Source organism: Acinonyx jubatus, chromosome D1, assembly GCF_027475565.1.
Source record: "Acinonyx jubatus isolate Ajub_Pintada_27869175 chromosome D1, VMU_Ajub_asm_v1.0, whole genome shotgun sequence".
Lineage (NCBI taxonomy): Eukaryota > Metazoa > Chordata > Mammalia > Carnivora > Felidae > Acinonyx > Acinonyx jubatus.
In genome coordinates, this window is record NC_069390.1 from 83,133,247 (window position 1) to 83,151,800 (window position 18,554).

General features: G+C 52.0%; 1 protein-coding gene across 3 annotated transcripts in view; it reads left to right on the top strand.

The window, feature by feature from the left end:
• Window positions 1-4,866: 4,866 nt before the first annotated feature.
• The window catches only part of IGSF9B (immunoglobulin superfamily member 9B), a 50,708-nt gene continuing 37,020 nt past the window's right edge, over window positions 4,867-18,554 (top strand). For 2 of the 3 annotated variants that reach the window (XR_008290552.1, XM_027036951.2), the window contains exons 1-3: window positions 4,867-5,166; window positions 15,963-16,160; window positions 17,918-18,064. Coding sequence is in view for 2 of the 3 variants with exons in the window: in XM_027036951.2 (XP_026892752.1) it covers window positions 5,103-5,166; window positions 15,963-16,160; window positions 17,918-18,064 (409 nt within the window). In the remaining variant the exon portion in view is untranslated. The remainder of the gene's footprint in view (window positions 5,167-15,962; window positions 16,161-17,917; window positions 18,065-18,554) is intronic. The other variant, XM_027036952.2, reaches the window with a different exon arrangement.

Genomic DNA, 18,554 nt, shown 5'->3' on the forward strand with positions numbered 1-18,554 from the left:
CCAAGTTCTTTTAAAACATGCTGACTGGTCCCTGGAGTATTAAGAGAAAACAAGGTGAAAAGATTTGCTTCAAACATGGGCTAGACTTTTATAAGGGTGAAGTTTACATTCCTGTGTGCCTGGGACTAGTGGCAGCAGCTTGAATTGAGGTGAGAAAATTCTAAGATCTAGATAGTGTTTGCAAACCCTTTCTTTGTAGGAATTTTCTCTAAAGTTCATTTTTGTCTTGCAATCCCTATCAAAATAACACGAGCATTCTTCTCAGAGCTAGAACAAGCAATCTTAAAATTTGTATGGAACCAGAAAAGACCCTGAATAGCCAAAGCAATCTTGAAAAAGAAAACCGAAGCTGGAGGCATCACACTCCCAGACTTCAAGACGTATTACAAAGCTGTAATCATCAAGACAGTATGATACTGGCACAAAAACAGACACTGAGATCAATGGAACACAACAGAGAACCCAGAAATAGATCCATAAACATATGGCCAACTAATCTTTGACAACGCAGGAAAGAATATCCAATGGAATAAAGGCAGTCTCTTCAGCAAATGGTGCTGGGAAAACTGGACAGTGACATGCAGAAAAATGAACCTGGATCATTTTCTTACACCATGCACAAAAATAAACTTAAAATGGATGAAAATGGGGTGCCTGGGTGGCTCAGTCGGTTAAGCGTCTGACTTCAGCTCAGGTCATAATCTCACAGTTTGTGGGTTCAGGCCCCACATCGGGCTCTGTGCTGACAGGTCAGAGCCTGGAGCCTGCTCTGGATCCTGTGGCTCCTTCTCTCTCTGCTCCTCCCCCACTTATGCTCTGTCTCTCTTCCTCTCTCTCAAAAATAAATAAACATTCAAAAAATTTAAAAAATGGATGAAATACCTAAATGTAAGACAGGAAGCCATCAAAATCCTAGAGAAGAAAGCAGGCAAAAACCTCTTGGACCTCTGCTGCAGCAACTTTTTACTCAACACGTCTCCAGAGGCAAGGGGAACAAAAGCAAAAGTGAACTATTGGGACCTTATCAAAATAAAAAGCTTCTGCACAGAGAAGAAAACAATCAGCAAAACTAAATGACAACAGATGGAATGGGAGAAGATATTTGCAAATGATACATCAGATAAAGGGTTAGTATCCAAAATCTATAAAGAACTTATCAAGCTCAACACCCAAAAAACAAATAATCCAGTGAAGAAATGGGCAAAAGACATGAATAGACACTTCTCCAAAGAATACATCCAGATGGTGAACACACACATGACAAAATGCTCCACATCACTCATCATCAGGGAAACACAAGTCAAAACCACAATGAAATACCACCTCACACCTGTCAGAATGGTTAACATTAACAGCTCACACAACAACAGATGTTGGCGAGAATGTGGAGAAAGAGGATCTCTTTTGCACTGTGGTGGGAATGCAAACTGGTGCAGCCACTCCGGCAAACAGTATGGAAAACATCTTCCATTTGGTTTTGTTAGATTGGCAGCTCTTGGAACCCAACCTCCATGCTGTGAGGAAGTCCAAGCAGCCTGTAGAAAAGCCCTCATGGAGAAGAACTACAGCGTTGCCTATAGCTTTGGCTAACTAGCCGGCATCAACTTGGCAGCTATGAGAATGAGCCATCTTGAAACACGGCCTCCATCCTCCAGTTGGTCAGATACCATACAAAGTAGGCAAGAGCTGCCCCCACCAAGCTCTGTCCAAATTGCAGATTTTTTTTTTTTTTGGAAATAAGTGACTCTTGTTGTTTTAAGTTACTACATTTTGGTATGGTTTTCTATACGACAAGATAACTGATACAGTTCCCTAATTATATAAACACTAAACATGCTTTTTGGTGCTTATTTTGGGTAAATTGCTTTGACTTAGAGCTGCCTCTCTTCCTCACAGGCAGCTGTCCTAACAACTGTTCTAACCTAGATTCTACAGAGATGTCTGCAACTGCTGAGGAAGCTAAGTGATGACAGGTGAGTGGACTATTGTTTTTGAGTCCCACTTGCTCAGTGGATATGAGGAAGGAGTACAGATGGTATCCTCTTCTCCTAGATATGAAGCTTCTGTCAGCTTCAAGGGCCTATGGATATATATAGGTAGGCAGCTAGATGTATTTTTTTTCATAGGGTAACTGATAACACTAGCATTTTGTATTTCCAAAAAGAAGGGATGCCATATACTCCTATACCTGATATACATACACTGCATTTATTACTGTTATTGATTATTAATCATGTACCTAGAAGCTGCTCATGAGAGAGGCTCCATTCTTCCCTAACATCCCTCTTGGACAGCTGGGGTCCATGCTTATCTCAAATACTCTACTGGATGTGTCCATGCCAGAGAGGGTCTGCCATCCTTCCTGGGTCCAGAAATTAGCCATATGCCAAGAGGTGAAGGTTTACTGGGACCTATTCCTCACTGTGACTTGGAACAGTATATCTCTTTTGAGCTGAGATGAAACCAAACTGAGACATATCTGATGATGATGATGATGATGATGATGATGATGATGATGGTGGTGGTGATGCTATTAACTTTTCCCTTTGTATCTCAATTTTATTTCCTTTGCTCTCTGTCTTCACTCCCTGTTCCACTCCATCTCCAATAGTCTTATTCAGAAGAAATTTAGCCTCTTTTTTAGATAGTTCTTTTGTACACATTCCAAACCCAACTCATGCTATCAAGCTCTTTATGGTTTTTTTTCCCCTCCTGCCAACCTGACAGTTTTAATTCCCTAGCAGAAACCACTACAGTGAGTAGTACAAAGAAGATTGCCAAGCAGATACAATCAAGATGGATGATGAGAGTGGCTCCATCTTTTTCCTTACCCTGCATGCCCACTGGAAGAATGTTTACCTGAGCACAGATGCTTTTCACCCCTCTTCCTTCCTTATGGAACTGGGGCTTGCCCTTGGGAATTCAGCATTTCTCTCTACACCAGTTAGCTGCTTGGAGGTTTTGGAAAGGGAAGAATTCTCTTATCACTATTTCTGCAAATGGATCCCAGTAAGGCTTTACAGCCCGAGAACCCTGGGAAAGTGTGTGTGTGTGTGTGTGTGTGTGTGTGTGTGTGTGTGTGTGTATGCTGAGAGTGAAGTTGTTATTCTTTGTCATACTGGCTGGAATTAGCCCATCAATGGGGGCTCAGAGCTTCCAATTCACTTCATATTCCCAAGAAAGGCATCTAGGCAGAGAAAGAGAAACTAAAGCAAACGCCCAAGGAGAGATGGCCTCAGTGTTATGCACCTTGAGTGTGTTTACATGACCGGAGTGGGTGGGTAGTGGTAGGATGTTCTGGTTCTCCAGATTATATCCAGATGCTAAACCTTTACCATGGGTTTGGTACTCTGCGGTGGGGAGGGGGGATCCCAATTTTCCACCTCCTGGCTGACTGTGAGCTAAAAGGGCTCAGGTTTCAGAGAAAGCTGTTCCTCTAGCACTCAAGGCCAGTTTTGATGCATGTTGTGTGGATGTGTTTTCCCAGAAGCAAGTATCCTTCTTGCTCTTTTATGAGCTTCATGTCCTTTTAGGAGCTTCATGTCTCAAAGCCAGTGCTTTGTGTCCAATGAATGCTTTGAGAGGGTGAAATTCCTTAACTCCCCTTTGCTGCCCCTATGTCTTCCTTCCTTGGCCCACAGCCCATCCTAGGGAACTGTGCCACTCTCACATTGCTTTCACTCCTTGAAAGAACAAACATCTTCACTGCAGCCTCAGAACACTGGTGTGAGGTGATTGTTTATAGTAGATGTTTCCATGACACTCATTTATTTCTTCTGCAGATACAACTGTGTTGGGGGAGGGGATGAGAGGTTAGAGTAGAGAGACTGAGAAATATGGAGACCTTGCAATTGCCTCATCTGTCTTCCTCTGTAGGAGTAAGAAGTCCATCAGCCCCTTTCCCTGGGTCCCTCCATCCCAAACCCCTAAACTGCTCTACAAATCCATCCTGGCTTCATGATGCTGAGATGGGACTAAATTCTCAGATAGGTGAGGAGGGGAGGAATTTTATGCATGAAGAGGCAGCCTTTTTTAAGACAAGGAAAAAAAAAAACACTTTTATTGCTCAAAGTAGAGCTTTACTAATGATGAGCAACAATGACCTGCACTGGGGGTGGTAGTGTGTGTACGTGTGTGTGTGTCGGGGGGGGGGGGGGGGAGAAGATTCTCTGACACTCCTTCAGCTGAGCCAATGACTCATTCTAAATTGGAGTGACTTTTGGAGGTCATTTTAGTCATCCCCCTGCCTTCAGGCCGGATGGAGCTTAACTTAACAATATCATGTTTGGGTGGAAGGGGGTGCGTTGCTGAGGGAAGAATGTCCGTGTGTGGAAAGGAGTGGCGCGGGGCGGGGGATATTGTGTGACCTCTTTGAAAAGATCTCCAGTGAAGGACGTTCCCTAGCTTTCCCAGGCTGCCCTGCCCGTTCCTGGGTTTCCCCATCATTGAATCAGCTTGGTCCTCTAGGGAACTGCTTTTTGCTGGTTGGAAACCGGATGTTGGGTTCCCTGGGTGGGCGGGGGCGACGTCCCTTCTGACATTTCTGGGGTAATTGAGATTCCCAGGGTCCCGTTAGCAAGCCCAAGAAGCTACCATTCCCTTCACCAGGAACTTGCCATGCAGTGTGAGCAGAGAACAGAACAGAGCAGAGACACTACAACGCCTTCTCCCTGGCAATGCGCATGATTCTGCGGCTCTGTGCTCGCCACACTTCAACGCACCTTGAAATGGGCTCGCCTCCTTCGCGCCACGACGGACAGACTTTCGAGCCAATCGGCCCCCAGGCTTGCGAGCAGTGTCCAATGGGAGGGCGGTGGGGGCGGTCCCGGAGGCCCGGCCCTGGTAGGCTTCACCGTGGAGCTGGCTGCGCTCTGCCGGGGCTAGTAGTGCAGGTGCCGCTGCGCCGGGGGCCGGGGAGGCTGCGCGCCGAGCCGAGCGTAGCCGGGGAGGGATGGAGAGCGGGCCGGCGGGGCTGCAGGAGCACCGGCGTGGGGCGTAGGTGGGCGCGAGCGGGCGTGAGCAGGCGCTCGGGCGCGAGAAGTGTGCGGGCGCAGGAGCACTTTGCGATAGGATGAGGCTCTTGGCTGGCGCGCGGTAGTACTATGATTTGGTATGTGGCCACTTTGATAGCAAGTGTGATCAGCACCCGAGGTCTTGCGGCTCAAGGTGAGTTGAAGTGCAGCGCCCCTCCTCTGGCCCTCCGCGGCGTCAGCCCTTTCTTCTTCGTTTCGGGCTCCCCGGCCCCGCTGAGCGTTGCGCCTTTCCGCGGGCGAGGCTCTGGTTCGGTTGAGGAGCGCTCCGGAGCACTGCGGGGAAGCGCTGTGGGCCGCGGGCCGGAGGGGCCGGGTGGGAAGGGCCCGGAATCCAAGGGCTGCCTGGCACTCGGGAAAAGATCTTGGGGATCCGGGTCGACTTTGTCCACCTTCGGCCTCAGGGTTTCATACCGGCGTGCCGAGACAGGTGCTCTTTGCCGGAGCAACCGCCTTCTCTAGCGCTGGGGAGTCGGCGGCTTTCCTAACTCTGGCTGCCGGGTAGTTTGTGGGTGTTTGGGTAGGCTGCAGCACGCACGAGCCCCGCGCAGCGCCACCGCTCCACAGTCCAGCCTTGGGACTCTCGGCACCCACGGCTAGCTAGCTAAAGGGACTGGTTTTTCGACCCTGCGGGCGCCCCAACTCCAACTCGCATCCCTTCTGATCACACATCCTGACAGCTAGGGGCTGGATTCCCCTTGCGGGGCTGGGGGCGCAGGCAGCCCCGAAAGAGAAGAGCAGGTTAAACGAGGGAGTCTCTTGGCCGGCTCAGAGGAGTATCCGCTTTTGCCTAGCCCTGCCAGGCGCCCGCGCCTGTCTTAGCCTCACCTGGGCCCTGGCCAGGCAAAAGTTCCCTAAGAGCGGGCCCCAGGCGTGCGGACTCCACGTCGCCCTCACCGGCTGTGAGGCAGAGCTGGCTGGGTGTGAGGGTGGCGGGGTAGGGGTCCCCACTGCCTCATCTCGGAGCGGAGGGAGGTTTCTCTTTTTCTGGTTTCCCTGTCTGAGCTGGGGAAGAGACAAGAGGGAAGCCAGCGACTTGGTTGATGCGTGCGTGAGCGCGCGCGCTTTTGCTTTGGAGACGGGCAAAGCGACCTACAAGCCTCTGGGTGGCACCCCAGGCTCTCGGCCCTTGTATGGAAGTAGGAGCGGAGCCCGGAGGGTGCGAGGACTCTGAGCTCACCGTTTTCACCACGCAGACACGACCCAGCTGCGGGCAAGTTCACAAAGCTGGGAGGAGAGGAGAGCGGGGAGAAAACCCGTCGGTGGGTGGAAGTCAGCAGGGAGGACCGGCAAAGAGAGAACCCGCTCCCAGCCGCGCTAGGATAGAGGGGGTTCGCTGGAGGCGCCTTTTACAGACAGGGTCCTCTCTTGTCTGAGGGTGTGTAGGGGGAGAAAGGAATGATTTGAGAAAGTTTCTAGAATGGAATGTCTTCCATGCTATTGGAGGAGGGGAGTGAGTCTGAAAACCGAACCAGAGGAAGGTGAAGGGAGGGTAATTTTGTTAAATGGTACGTTGCCTTGGATGGTTTAAAACCTCCATTTGTCAGGTGGGAAAACTGAGGCCAGGGAAATTCAGAAGCTTATGAAATGGGGGTAGGCGTGAGATCCGTCGAGTTGTGTGTGAGAAATTTTTCTTAGCTTCAGCCTCCTCCTTTCCCCTATTTCCTTGTAGTCTTCCAATGCCCTCGTCCTCCTCCCCTCCATTTTTTGGTACGTTCCTGCTATGGGACTGTCGCTGAAAGCACCAAAAGGAGCTGCTGGGATCTTTGAATAAAAAAGAGACACTGAAAGGAGGCTCTGAAATAGCTTCTAAACTGGAGAAGTCAGGGTGAGGGGAATGGACTTTGTGCAAGTTTAAGCACAGAATAAAGGCAAATGGCAGCAACACACAGAATGGCTAGACAGAAGGAAGGACTTCCAAACAACATTGAAGGTTATTGGGCATGAAGGTTATACCCTCTTTCTGGGTGTGGAGAGGTCCTTCTGTCTGGGATGGCTTGACATGCACCCTTGAGCCTGCCACCTCTGTTGGTCTTGGAGTCCTTTTAGCTTAAAAAGCCAATATATATGGTAGTTGAGGACCTAGGTATAGAGTCACATGATCTGATTTCATATCTTGGCTCTGCCACTTGCTGGCCTTGTGACCTTGGATAAGTTGCTCAACCTTTTAAATGTCACTTGCCTCAATGGAAAAATTGGATTAACAGTATGAGCTTGCAGGGTTTTTTGGTGAACATTAGTGCTGTAAAGAAATGAATGACTACCTGTTATATAGTAATTGCTCAATAAATGTGAATATTATTATTATTATTACATTCAGTATCTCTGGAGTTCCAGGCCCCTTCTCAGTTTCTTTCCCTTGGACCATTCAGGGCATTGGGAGATGGAAGTGTGTTGAGGGAAGTACAGAAGACTGCCTCTGTAGGAATCAAGTACCCTTTCACAGGCTGACCTTGCCTGGGCAGAACCCCTTTTTCCTCTGAATCCCAGGGAGGTATGCAGAGGGTGTGCAGACCTCAGGACTACTTGGAAATTCTTTGAAAGATCTGCAAAACTCAGAGTTTGTCAGTGGCCAGAGAGGCTTGTGGGAAGGATGCAGGGAGCCCAGGAGCCAAGCAGGTCCTAGCATCACAGACTCTGGGGGGAGGGGGAGGGGATCTGTGTGGCAGGGTTTTGGCTTATATGGGAAATACCAGTCACTGTTCAAAAGCTGGCTCTGTGTGACAGCTCAGCTCTTGTCTGACTGGCAGAGGTGACTTCTGAGGAGATTTCTGACAGGGAGGGACTTTCAGATGCCACCTTTAGGGTTTGCCCGAAGTAGGGGCTGCTTTAGCAGAGGGGTAAAAGGGAATGGGCCCCTAAGCCAGTGTCGGGTTGGGATAGTTAGGGATGGGCTTCCCATCTGACTTTGATCATGTGTGTCTGGGAGGTGATTGAGGTCAGTGGAGAGGTTGGGGAGGGTAGGGAGAAGATAGGCATCTGGAATCTGGAAGATGGCGATTGAAGCCTCAACATCCTGGACTGAGGAAACTTGGGGCAGGACCTTGGGCCATGCCTAGATGACTCTGGACCTCCCATAGGGGGGAAGAAGTCTGGACCTTTATTCCCAAGGCTGCCTCCTCCTGTCAACCACAGATTCTGTGGTTGGACGATCCCTGACTACAGTGTCCCCGAATAAAGTGGGGTTCTGACTCAGATCCTACTGGTAGAGTGCCTGGCCTTAGCTCTCCCTTCTTCCCTTTGCTGATGAAGATGAGAGGGAGGAGATTTAGACCAGGAGGCTGCTAGCAAGACCCCATGGGCAGTCCATCAGCAAAGGACTCTGCTCAGCAAGTAGCCAAGTGGTGTGTGTGTGTGTGTGTGTGTGTGTGTGCGCGCGCCTGTGTGTGTGCATCCCTCGCACACTTGCCAGAGACAGGGGTGTGTCTGGCAGCACACACCCTGGGAGAAGCTGAGGAAGGGATGTGTTGGAAAGGGCATGGCAAAGGGGCAGTGGGAAGAATCAGCTTTCAGCTCTTGACCTGAGGCCCAACATGTGCCAGACTTGGAGTAGGCAGGTCCCAGAGCTCAGTGGTTTCATGTTTGTGGCTCTGAGACAGAAAGCTGGGATCTGGTTACCCAAGGAGCAGAGACTGCCTAGCTGGGGAGATGCTGAAACTCAGCATCTCTCTGCTCCTCCCTCTTTCCTGGCTCCTGGCACTGCTCTTCTGATGCCTGCGTTTTCTCTCCCCTCTGCCCACCCCAGCCAGGGCGCGGCTCTCAGAGCCTGGCCTGCTGCTCTCTCTTCACCCTTGGCCCTGTCTTTCTCAGGCCTGCTGGCTGCTTTCTTCTCTCTCCCAGCCTTCCTGTATGCTGGCAGGGGAAGGGAAGTGAAGGCCGGGAGATATGTTCTACACAGGGCTAGGCCTGAGATTTAACGCACTTTTCCTCCCCTTGAAAGTCTCCTCTCTTCCTAGACACATTCTGTGACCTTCTCAGGCTGGGGCCCAGGGTTTCAGGGGGGCAGTTTTCTTCTGTCTGCTCCCTAGCATTGGTTAAGCAGCTTGTGTGAAGAGTGGATCTGAATTATGAAAATAGCTGTAATTGGTGTGAGCTGTCTGGAGATGTGTGCACATGCCTCTATGTGTGTGCATGTTTACATGTGTGTGTATGTATACATGCCTGTGCTTTTATGTGTGTGTGTGTGCACTTGAGTGTTTGCATGCATGTGTATAGAATGCAGGATGACAGGGGGACAGTTAAGCTCCAGGCACGAGGTGGGGAGTCACTCCCCTCCAAGTGCTATAGTTGGCAGCCAGACTGTACTCAGAGCAGATGTCTTATTTTCCTTATCCCCCTGCTCTGTACCTGAGTCTAGACAGCCCAGAAGTTTCCAAAGTTGGAGGCTTAGCCCAGGGACTGGATTGAAGGATGTCTGATGTCCCTGAGAGAAAGCCTAAATGGGGGACAAACCCAGACAGAGCTCTAGGGGACAAAAAATGGGCCTGTCTTGCTACAGTGGGCTCTGGTATCAGTTGCCTGTTAACCCAGTGCACTCTAGATAGAGTAGAGAAGGGGCTGGGTCCCTGGGGAGATGGGAGAGGGTGCTGGGACTGCAGAGGCAGCTTGTAGCCTGGTCCCCTCAGGGGCACTGCCCACGGGTGCCAGCGCGATCTGCCCGAGGCAGCTGACCTATTTTTCTTAGGAATCTTCCTGCTTTTTTGTTCTCTCTTGCGTGAATAAGCAGGAGACTGGTGAGCAGAGACAGGGCCTCTGTAAGGGTTTTGGAGAACAATTCCATGTGAGCCAAAGCTTTGAGGGAAGTGCCAACCAGCTTAACTGTCCTTCTGAGAAGAGAAGGAACTGGGATAGTCCCCTCTGCCTGTCGTATCTCCAGCCCCCCCTCCCCTCCACATTTCCCCTTACCTCCCTCCTGGTCACAGGCACCCACCAGGAAGGTCTGTGGCAGACAGCTTGCACACAGGCCTGCCTTCACAAATTGTATAAGGTGAGCCATTGTCCTTATTTTCTGGCTTCAGAGTAGGGAATGCTGACACCTTACTGTAAGTAAATATGGAGCTTCAATTTCCCCCTTTCTTTCTTATCTTGTCTTCCTTGAGGAGAGGAGGGTGGCCTAGTGGCAGGCAGAGCTCGTGATGCCCTCACCTGGCTGGGCTGGCCTGCCTGTTTGCTCTGGAACACATGTGTGCACATGGCAACGTGTGAGTGTGCAGGGTGCAGGCCTCCACCCAGGTGGCAGGGGTGGGGTGTGGCTTTGCCTTTCTGCTGAGGAGCCATTAAAGGAGCAGAGTGGAGGTTGAATTACTGACTGCTTCCTGTCAGTGGCTCATGGGGAAAAGGCTCTTGGAAATACAATCTAGCTGAGAGCAAATTAAAGTTGCTAATAGCATCACTGCCTCATGGGCTTCGAGGGGAGCCCAGCCAAGAGGGTTAGGAAGGAGTCACCTACAGGAGGAAGGAGGCCTGCAGTTCCTGCCCCTCCCTCCTCCATGCCTTGCTGTTTGGAAGATGGGAGGGTTTGCTGGCTAGGGCTGGTCTGGGCTCACCTGACCTCTGACTTCCCACCCTGAGAGGTTTAATGGGGAGTGGGGGCCAGAAGGGCTGGGAGGACACTGATGGAGACCATGGAAGGTAGGGACATTTCTGAGAACCTGCTTAGGCTGGGTGTGGGGGCTCTTGATGGAGGCAGAATGATGGCCAGATGACTTCTAGCCCACCTGCCTTCTGGAAAGAACAAGGACATGACCAGATGTTTTGGACACAGGCCTCTTGTCTATCTCATATTTGTAGAGTGTTCTTTGCTTTGGGCAATAGGGATTCTGTTCTCTGCTTTCCTCATGCCATCCCTCTGGGTGTGTACCTCTGTGGGAGGCTCCTTGGGAGCCTGAGTCCCCGGCTTCCTGGAATCTCCTGGAGCCTTCTGGCTTGTTGGGGAGGAGCGATTGGGGGACTATTGGGGGCTGTGCCTTTTTTGGACTAGCAGGGATTATTTTTAGGCTGGCAGATGGAGGTGGCGGTGGCTGTCGCTGGTATTATTAGACAACAGGCCTGTGGTTTGGGAGTCTGGTGCCCAGAGGATGAGGGGGCTGGGGACAAAGAGGCGGGGGGGGGGGGGAGGAGGGGGTGGAGGAGCAGGAGGAAGAAGGGGAGGAGGAGGAGGAAGAGGAGGAGGAGGCAGCAGCAGTGGCTTCAGTAAGGATTTGTACTCATGAATGAAGGAGGCTGGTCCTCACCCGGTGGTCTTCCCTTATGGTAGCCACTGCCAGACGTAGCCAGAGATGCTGAGTAGTGCTGAGCCCAGAGCCAGCCAGAGAGCACCAGCTGCATTCTGAAACAGACCCACCTTGTCATCCTTTTCTATTCTTGGGCTGCATGGGTCTGGCTGTTGGAACCTAAGCAGAATGTGTAGTGGAGAAGGTCTGCCCTCTGACTCAGGGAGGAAAGTGTCTGGGATGTCTGGGATGCAATGTGGGAGAGGCTGTGGTGCCTGGGCCTGTGGTTGGTCAGGATATTGTCAATGAGTGTGGGCAAAGAGGAGGAGGAGACACAGCAGCTGGAGCTTGACTTCCCTACTTGTACCTGAGTGACTTGGCTGAGCCAGGTAGCCTCCCAGTTTGCTCATTTGTGAAAATGAGCTGGTAGTATTTCTATCAGGTGGGCATTGTGAGCATTAAGTGAAATTTGTGTTACACGCCAGGCACAGAGCCTGGTATGTGGTAGGTATTTAGAGGAAGTTTGGTTGCTTGACAGCTGAAGCTCTCCCTGCCCTGGCTCCTAGAACTTCTTAGGCATTTAGTGTTTCTCATTCTCAGGTACCCTTCCTCCCCCAGCCCTGCTCTGGTGGAAGAGCCCCAGGCTGTAAGTGTGGGGCACAAGGGCTGTGCCAGAGCCTGGCTCCTCATGGTTCTATGTCCACAGGGGATCCAATGGCAACCTGGACTTGGCTGCCTGCTGGGCACCACCTGGCCTAGAGAGCAGGAGACCTGTACCCTATGGGCTTCCTGAAAGGTCAGCCAGACTGCAGGGGCTACCTCATCTTCCTTTGTTCTCCTGCTTTCTCTACCCTATCCTGGGAAAACAACTCCAAAGTGGGCTGGGCAGAGCCCCAAGATGCAGATTTGCTTGGCTTAGGGTATTGCTTCTCTAAAACAGGTATGTGGAATCCAGGGCACTTCATGGGCTCCTACCACCCTCACTCCTGCAGATGCCAGTTTCCCCTCTGAGGTTGTTGCCACACCTCTTTGGGCTGCTGTAGGCTTCTTTGGTGGGGAAGGGGCCTGGGGGTGTCTCTGCCTCTTGTAGCCCCTCCTCACTTCAGGTCACTCTCGATCCTTTCCTTCTCCTCCTCTTGCCCCCCTGCCCACTGGCAGTTGCTCCAGTCAATCTGCTGGGGAGAAGCCCACTTGCTTCTTGAACAAATAGCCTCTGCTCTGTCTTCCTGATTCTGGACTCCTATGAAGGCCTATGTCTTTGGGTCCTCTGTGCCCCAGAGTTCTCTTTCTTGCTGTGGGCTGGGCTCTTCCTATGTCAGGTTTGCACTGTGTCTGTCTCTGTGTCTCTCTCCTTTCTGGTTTCTTGAGTCTCTTTCAAAGTCTTCAATTTGGGTTTGGTGTCCTAGGTGAGAGTTTCTCCTCCATCAAGCACCCCTTCCCTATTTACTGCCACCCTGTTTACTTTTGTTTCATGCTTTGAGCTTTTCTAGAGAAAGTGTCTTATTAGACATGCTTTGGCTCAGGAAGGATCAGGCTTAGGAAGAAGTGCTTGTAGGTGATGGAGTGAGAGTGTTGTGTGTGTGTGTGTGTGTGTGTGTGTGTGTGTGTGTGTGTGTATGTGTGTTGAGTTGAGGAAGGTGATAAGTACTTCAGGGTTCAGAAAACCAAATGGGTTGAACCAAGTGCAGAGGCTGGGCCAGGAGCTCCCACGCCTCTGCTTTCTTCTTGGGAAACTCCATCTCTTTCTGCCTTGCTTATCATATTTGGGATGCTTATCTCACTGAGTCCTCTCTCCAGCTGCTTGTCCCTGGTTGAAAGGGTCCTTGTGCAGAGATGAGGGATGGGGCTGACTGGCTTGGGGGTGGGCCTTGGGTTGGGTGCTCAGTCCTGAGCCCAGGGGCTGGCTGGGGGTGGAAGTGGAAACCTGGAGCCAGCCCCAGTGCTGGGGGAGGTGTGAATGAGGCAGCACTGAGCAGGAGGCACTGTGGGAACCCATTTTGGAGCCAACCTACCTCCTGGCATTGCTCTCCAGAGCCCTCAACCCCAGTAGCCATGGTGCTACAGAGCCGAGCTTCACTGCTAAAAGTGGGCAACCACCTGCTCAGCAGAGCTGGTCATTTTCTTTGCCCCTCTGCCTCTTGCCTTAGGCTCTAGGGGCCAAAGCCCTGGGAAGGGGCCCCCTTCTGTGGACAGCCTCTGTCCTGCACACCAGGTAACTAGGCCCTGGAATACCTCCTTCCTCTTCTCCCAGGCTCCTGTATTTCCTCCTTTAACCTCCTGGAAAGTCTGTGCTATACACACACAGTCACAAACGTATACACACTCACACATGCAGCATCCCCCCCCCCCACTCATCCTTGTCCGTTTGCTAAGAGCTAGTCACATACACACAGGCATGTATCCACACATACATCCTTTTGCCAAGAGCAGCCTCATATACACACATTCACATATGCACACACACATTGCTCCCCCTGTTCACACATGGTGCCTACTGTTTGCCCATTCTTTCTGGGTCCAGGATCAGCCTTTGTGCTCCTGGAGGCTAGGAGGCAGGCTCTGTCCTTATCCAGGTGCCTCTGAGGCTGTGGGGGAGGTGCCTGCTGCAGCTGGGCCTTCTTGGAGCTTTCCCTGAGGGGTTGGAATTCAAACCTAGCCTGAAACAAGGTTGGGGGTGGGGGTATTGGGAAACCTGCTGGGGCCTCTGGCAGGTGAGTGCAACACTCCGCTCTGCTCCAAAAATACTCTGTGATCTTAGCTCTTTCTCTAGAAAACAGTGATGTCACCAGTAGCCAATCAGCTTCTAGAAGGGCTTGCCTCCTCCTCCTTCCGCAACTTAGGGAGGAGAGGGAGAGGGGGATGGGGAGGGAGAGAAGGAGAGACACAGATGAACAGCGAACATGCAGACAGACACAGAAAGACGCAAACACAGAAACATAAGCACATAGAGGTACCTCCACACAGAAAAGCAGGCAGAATCCCTTCTCAGTGCATAGGTGAAAAGAAATCCACATATTTTCCCCAATACACACACACACACAGACAAACCAAGAAAGACAAGTAGAAGCATCCTCATAGAGGGAGAGCTAAAGAGGAAGAGGCAGAGACAGAGAGACTTGAAGATTTGAGATGGAACAGCACAGAGACACATGAAGAAGGAGTAGGAGAGAGACTTCTGTCTCAGAACCAGAAGACAGAATCAGAGAGACAGACACATAGAAAGAGCCAAAGACACAGAGACATGAAGCAGAGAGATGAGATAAGGAGACAGGCAGTAGCACACAGGGGTCAGAGATGCAGTAAGAGTCAGATACAGAAGCACCATGACAGGCAGACAGACAGACAAACAGACACGCTGTTCTTTTGGGCATCCTTTCTGTGTTGGGAGGGTCCATCAGCTCTTGGCTTTGCACTGCTAGTAGAGCAGCTGCTGTCCTTGGTGCTGCCTGGAGCGGCCCAGCAGGGACTGGGAGGGGAGATGAGTTTGGATGGGGAGAGCCAGGGAGGTCTCCTCTGTAATTGTGTTGGGTAGTGTGAGGGAAGCCAGGAAGAAGAGGCTTCTCCAGGCTGTCCCCTTCACTGGGAAGCAAGCTCGACAAGGTGACTTTGTGGGCACGGAGGCTTCATGCGGGAGGGAGCAGTTTTAGGCTGGAGGTGGGGGTGGCATGCCTCCTGTAGGGGCTCATGAACAGGCTGACCAGTGAGAGAAGCAGTGCCTGAGTTAGCCTGTCCTCTGTGTCCTCCAGCTTGTGGGTGGGGATGGGTCTCTCTCCACTTTGCCCTCCTGCTGCCAAGAGGATAGGCGCACCCTATCCAGCCATATGTTTTATCATCTACTAAAGGTGGGGTGATTTCTCCTTAGCTGGCTGAACTTAGCGGCCCCAGGATCCCTGCTCTGCCCCCAGCATACTGCTATCCTAATGGTGATGTCTTGGGCTTGGAATTTGGAGGGCTGGAGGACCCTTCTGTTCCCCTCTTTGTAGCAGGTGCGGTGGGGCGTGGGAGGGAGGAGCCTGGAGAGGCTAGTCAGGCCTGTGGGGTTTTCCCTCTGGTGTTGCCATGAGCAGCCTCTGCTCAGCTTGTTAGGGATTCCCCTGCTCCTGTATGGAGTACTCTTGTTTTGTGCTGTGAACATCAGGCTGAGCTGGGGGTGGGGCGTAGGAGGAGGCTGGCTCTGCAGCTCCTACCAGGCTCTGGTGGGAAGCATCCTGCACAGGAAGAGATTCCATGTTTACCCTCTGCTACAGCAGGCTTCTGTAATCCAGGCTGCAGGTCTCCACAGAGAGGCTGAGGCCCCTTTACTTTCTCAGTAGCCAGACTCCTTAGGACTGTTGGGAGTTCAAAGGAGGAGGATATGGTCATGGATCTGCTCTTTGGGATTGGGGAGGGAAGGTTTGGCATGCAGGACTGGAAAGAACTGCTTCTCTCTCCTCTTCTGCTCCCCTTCCTACCTGTCTCAGGTTCATGGATAGCTGGGGCCCCCAGAGCTGTGGGAGGTATGAGCAGAGAGGGGATTAAGGGGGTTAAAAATGTATTGGGGACCTTCTGGGAAGTGACTGGACTACTTTTCAGGAGGAGGGCTGGGGTGGGCCGCTTGCCTTGGGGAGGAAGTGGGAATGCAGAGGTCCCTAGACATGGGCAAGGGGCTGCCTCTTGGGCTGCTGGGGCAGGATCTCCTTGTCATTTCCCTTTGTGCATCCCAACTTTGCTGACCCATTAGCTGCCCACGGCCTTCGAGAGGAGCCTGAGTTTGTTACTGCGAGAGCCGGTGAGGGCGTGGTCCTGCGATGCGATGTGATTCACCCAGTGACGGGACAACCCCCACCCTATGTCGTGGAGTGGTTCAAGTTTGGGGTGCCCATCCCTATCTTCATCAAGTTTGGCTACTATCCCCCTCATGTGGACCCTGAGTATGCAGGTAAGTTCTGGGCTGCACGGGGCTGCTTGTTTCCTCTCCTGGGTTTTGCTCTCAGTGGTTATGGTCAAGGCACTCTTCCTCCTGCCTTTCTATTGCTTCTTATCTTTCTGACTGGTCTGTTATCTTTTCTCCATAGTCTCTGCCTCTTTCCTCCCATCGTTTGCACTTTGGTAGGTTTTAATTAAGTGGTGGGGAGGAGAGAGAAGAGGAGGTGGTGCAGACACAAAGCATCACTGCACAGCTATGGATGTGTAGGGGCAGAGGCAGGAGTAAGGACAGGGAAGCCTAGAGAGCCCACCATGCAGGGGAGGAGAGCTGGGCAGAAGGGGAGCTCTGTGCAGAAAGAAGCTGAGTCAGAGCCCTGCTGCCCTTGGCCAGGTATGCTGGTGGCACTGTAGACTTTGTTCTGTCTGCCTGTGCCCACTCCCTCCCTCTAGCTCTGAAGTTGGGGCCTCATCCCATCCATGAGCAGTGGAAGTAAATGTCTGAGGCTGGTCCGGGCAGTGCTGTGGCTGTGGCTTGCACCTGCTGTCTGCCTCCTCTGCTGCTCCAGCCTCTCTCCTACTGGTCCCCTCGGTGTCTTGCTCTGTGGTTCCACCTGCCAGAAGGGGCCTCACTGTGAGTCACTGCCAGTGCCTGTCTGCCAGCCTGCCAGGGAGGAGAGCATGGGACATGCATGCGTGTAGGAGTGTGTGCACGCGCGTGTGCATATGTGTGCTGGAATTTTAATGGAAGACAGGAAGCTGGCAGGACTTTGAGGTCAGACTTCTGAGGTCTGATTTGCATCTCTCAGAAAGCTTCCATTTATCTCTCTCTCTCACTCTGTTTTTGGCCATTTGATGCTCTGGTTTTTAGGCAGATTGCCAGTGTTGAGACAGGATGAAAACTGAGAAGGTGGTGACATGGCATTGAGGGCTGGGCTGAGGTGGTGGGTGAGGGGAAGGTGGACCCTGAGGGGTGCTTTGTATCCTCATTTTAGACTCCCATTCTGCTTGCTCCTGCCGCAGTTCTTACCATCTCATCACCATGAGTGAGACAAAGATGGCCTCCTAATGGGGAGGAGGATGGAGTTAAGGAGGGTAGCTGGGGGGCCTTTGCTCTGCTTGCCAGCCCTGTCCTCATTCTTGGGCTTATGGGCTCTGGCGTCTTAGCTCTTGGGGACACTGGGTTCTGGCTAGATGTGCAGTGTCTCAGGCATGGGCAGCAGCACCTGGAGGGGACCTCTCCACCCTGGTCCCTGGCCTGCCTTTCCTCTGCTTCACCATAGGGAAGGCAGGCAGAGAGATGCTGGTGGTGGGGACCCAGGTAGGAGAAGGATGTCACTCAGCCTGAATTGAGGTTTAGGGCCTGCCCTAGAGTCCCATACCTCACCTTCTTCTATTTGCACCTTTGCTTCCCTCCCTCGCTCCCTCCCACTCTCTTTCTTCAGCTCTGCATCCCCCATGCCTTTCCTTTATCCCAAGAGATCGCCAAAAGAATAGGAGTATTCTGAGGGACTGAGGTTCTTCCCAGGGCCAAACCCAGAGTTACAGTTGCAGCGGGGCTGGGCCAGCCGAGACCAGGAGAGTGGCTCCATGGCAAGGCTGCGTGCCTTTTCCTTTCAGCCTACTGCCTGGGATTGGTGCAAGGTGTTATTTTGGGGTCCTATCATGGGAAATGGTTTGAAGGTTACAATGGGTCCTCTGCCTTTGGCAGGTGTCACACCGCTAGCCTCACCCTGATGGCCTCCTGGGCTTTTGTCCACTTTCTTCCTGCAGGCCGGGCAAGTCTTCATGATAAAGCATCCCTGCGACTGGAGCAGGTTCGCTCTGAGGACCAGGGCTGGTACGAGTGCAAAGTGCTCATGCTGGACCAACAATATGACACCTTTCACAATGGTAGCTGGGTCCACCTTACCATCAACGGTGTGTATGGGCCTCATTCCTGGGGCTGGGCGGGTGGGGGATGACCCAGAAGACTGCTCTCTGAGGACCTGCTTTAGGCAAAGCCACTATTCCTGCCCCAAATCTCTGCCACAAAGAGGAGCCTCATCAGGGCCGGGCCCCATTGCATTAGTAGCTCTCACCTCCTATGCCCCTTCAGTTGTCTTCCTAGAGCCTTGGGTTAACAGAGGTGCATAGGAGGAGCAGCTCCCTGAGCACGAAGTGGGGTTTGCTGTGGGTGGTGGAGTCAGAGTTCCTCAGAGGGAGGTAGGTAGCTGGTTTTTGGAACCAGGAGGTTTAAGGCTTTGTCGAAGCCCAGTTTATAGCCTCTGGCACCATTTCACAGCCTTGGGAAGACCCTGCTAGTCTAAATAATGCCTTCTTGCTCTAGTGGGATTTCTGGAGCCCCACCATAACCATTTTCCTTTTTAGGTTAATATCTTGGTTCCTTGTTAAATATGTTCATTTGAGT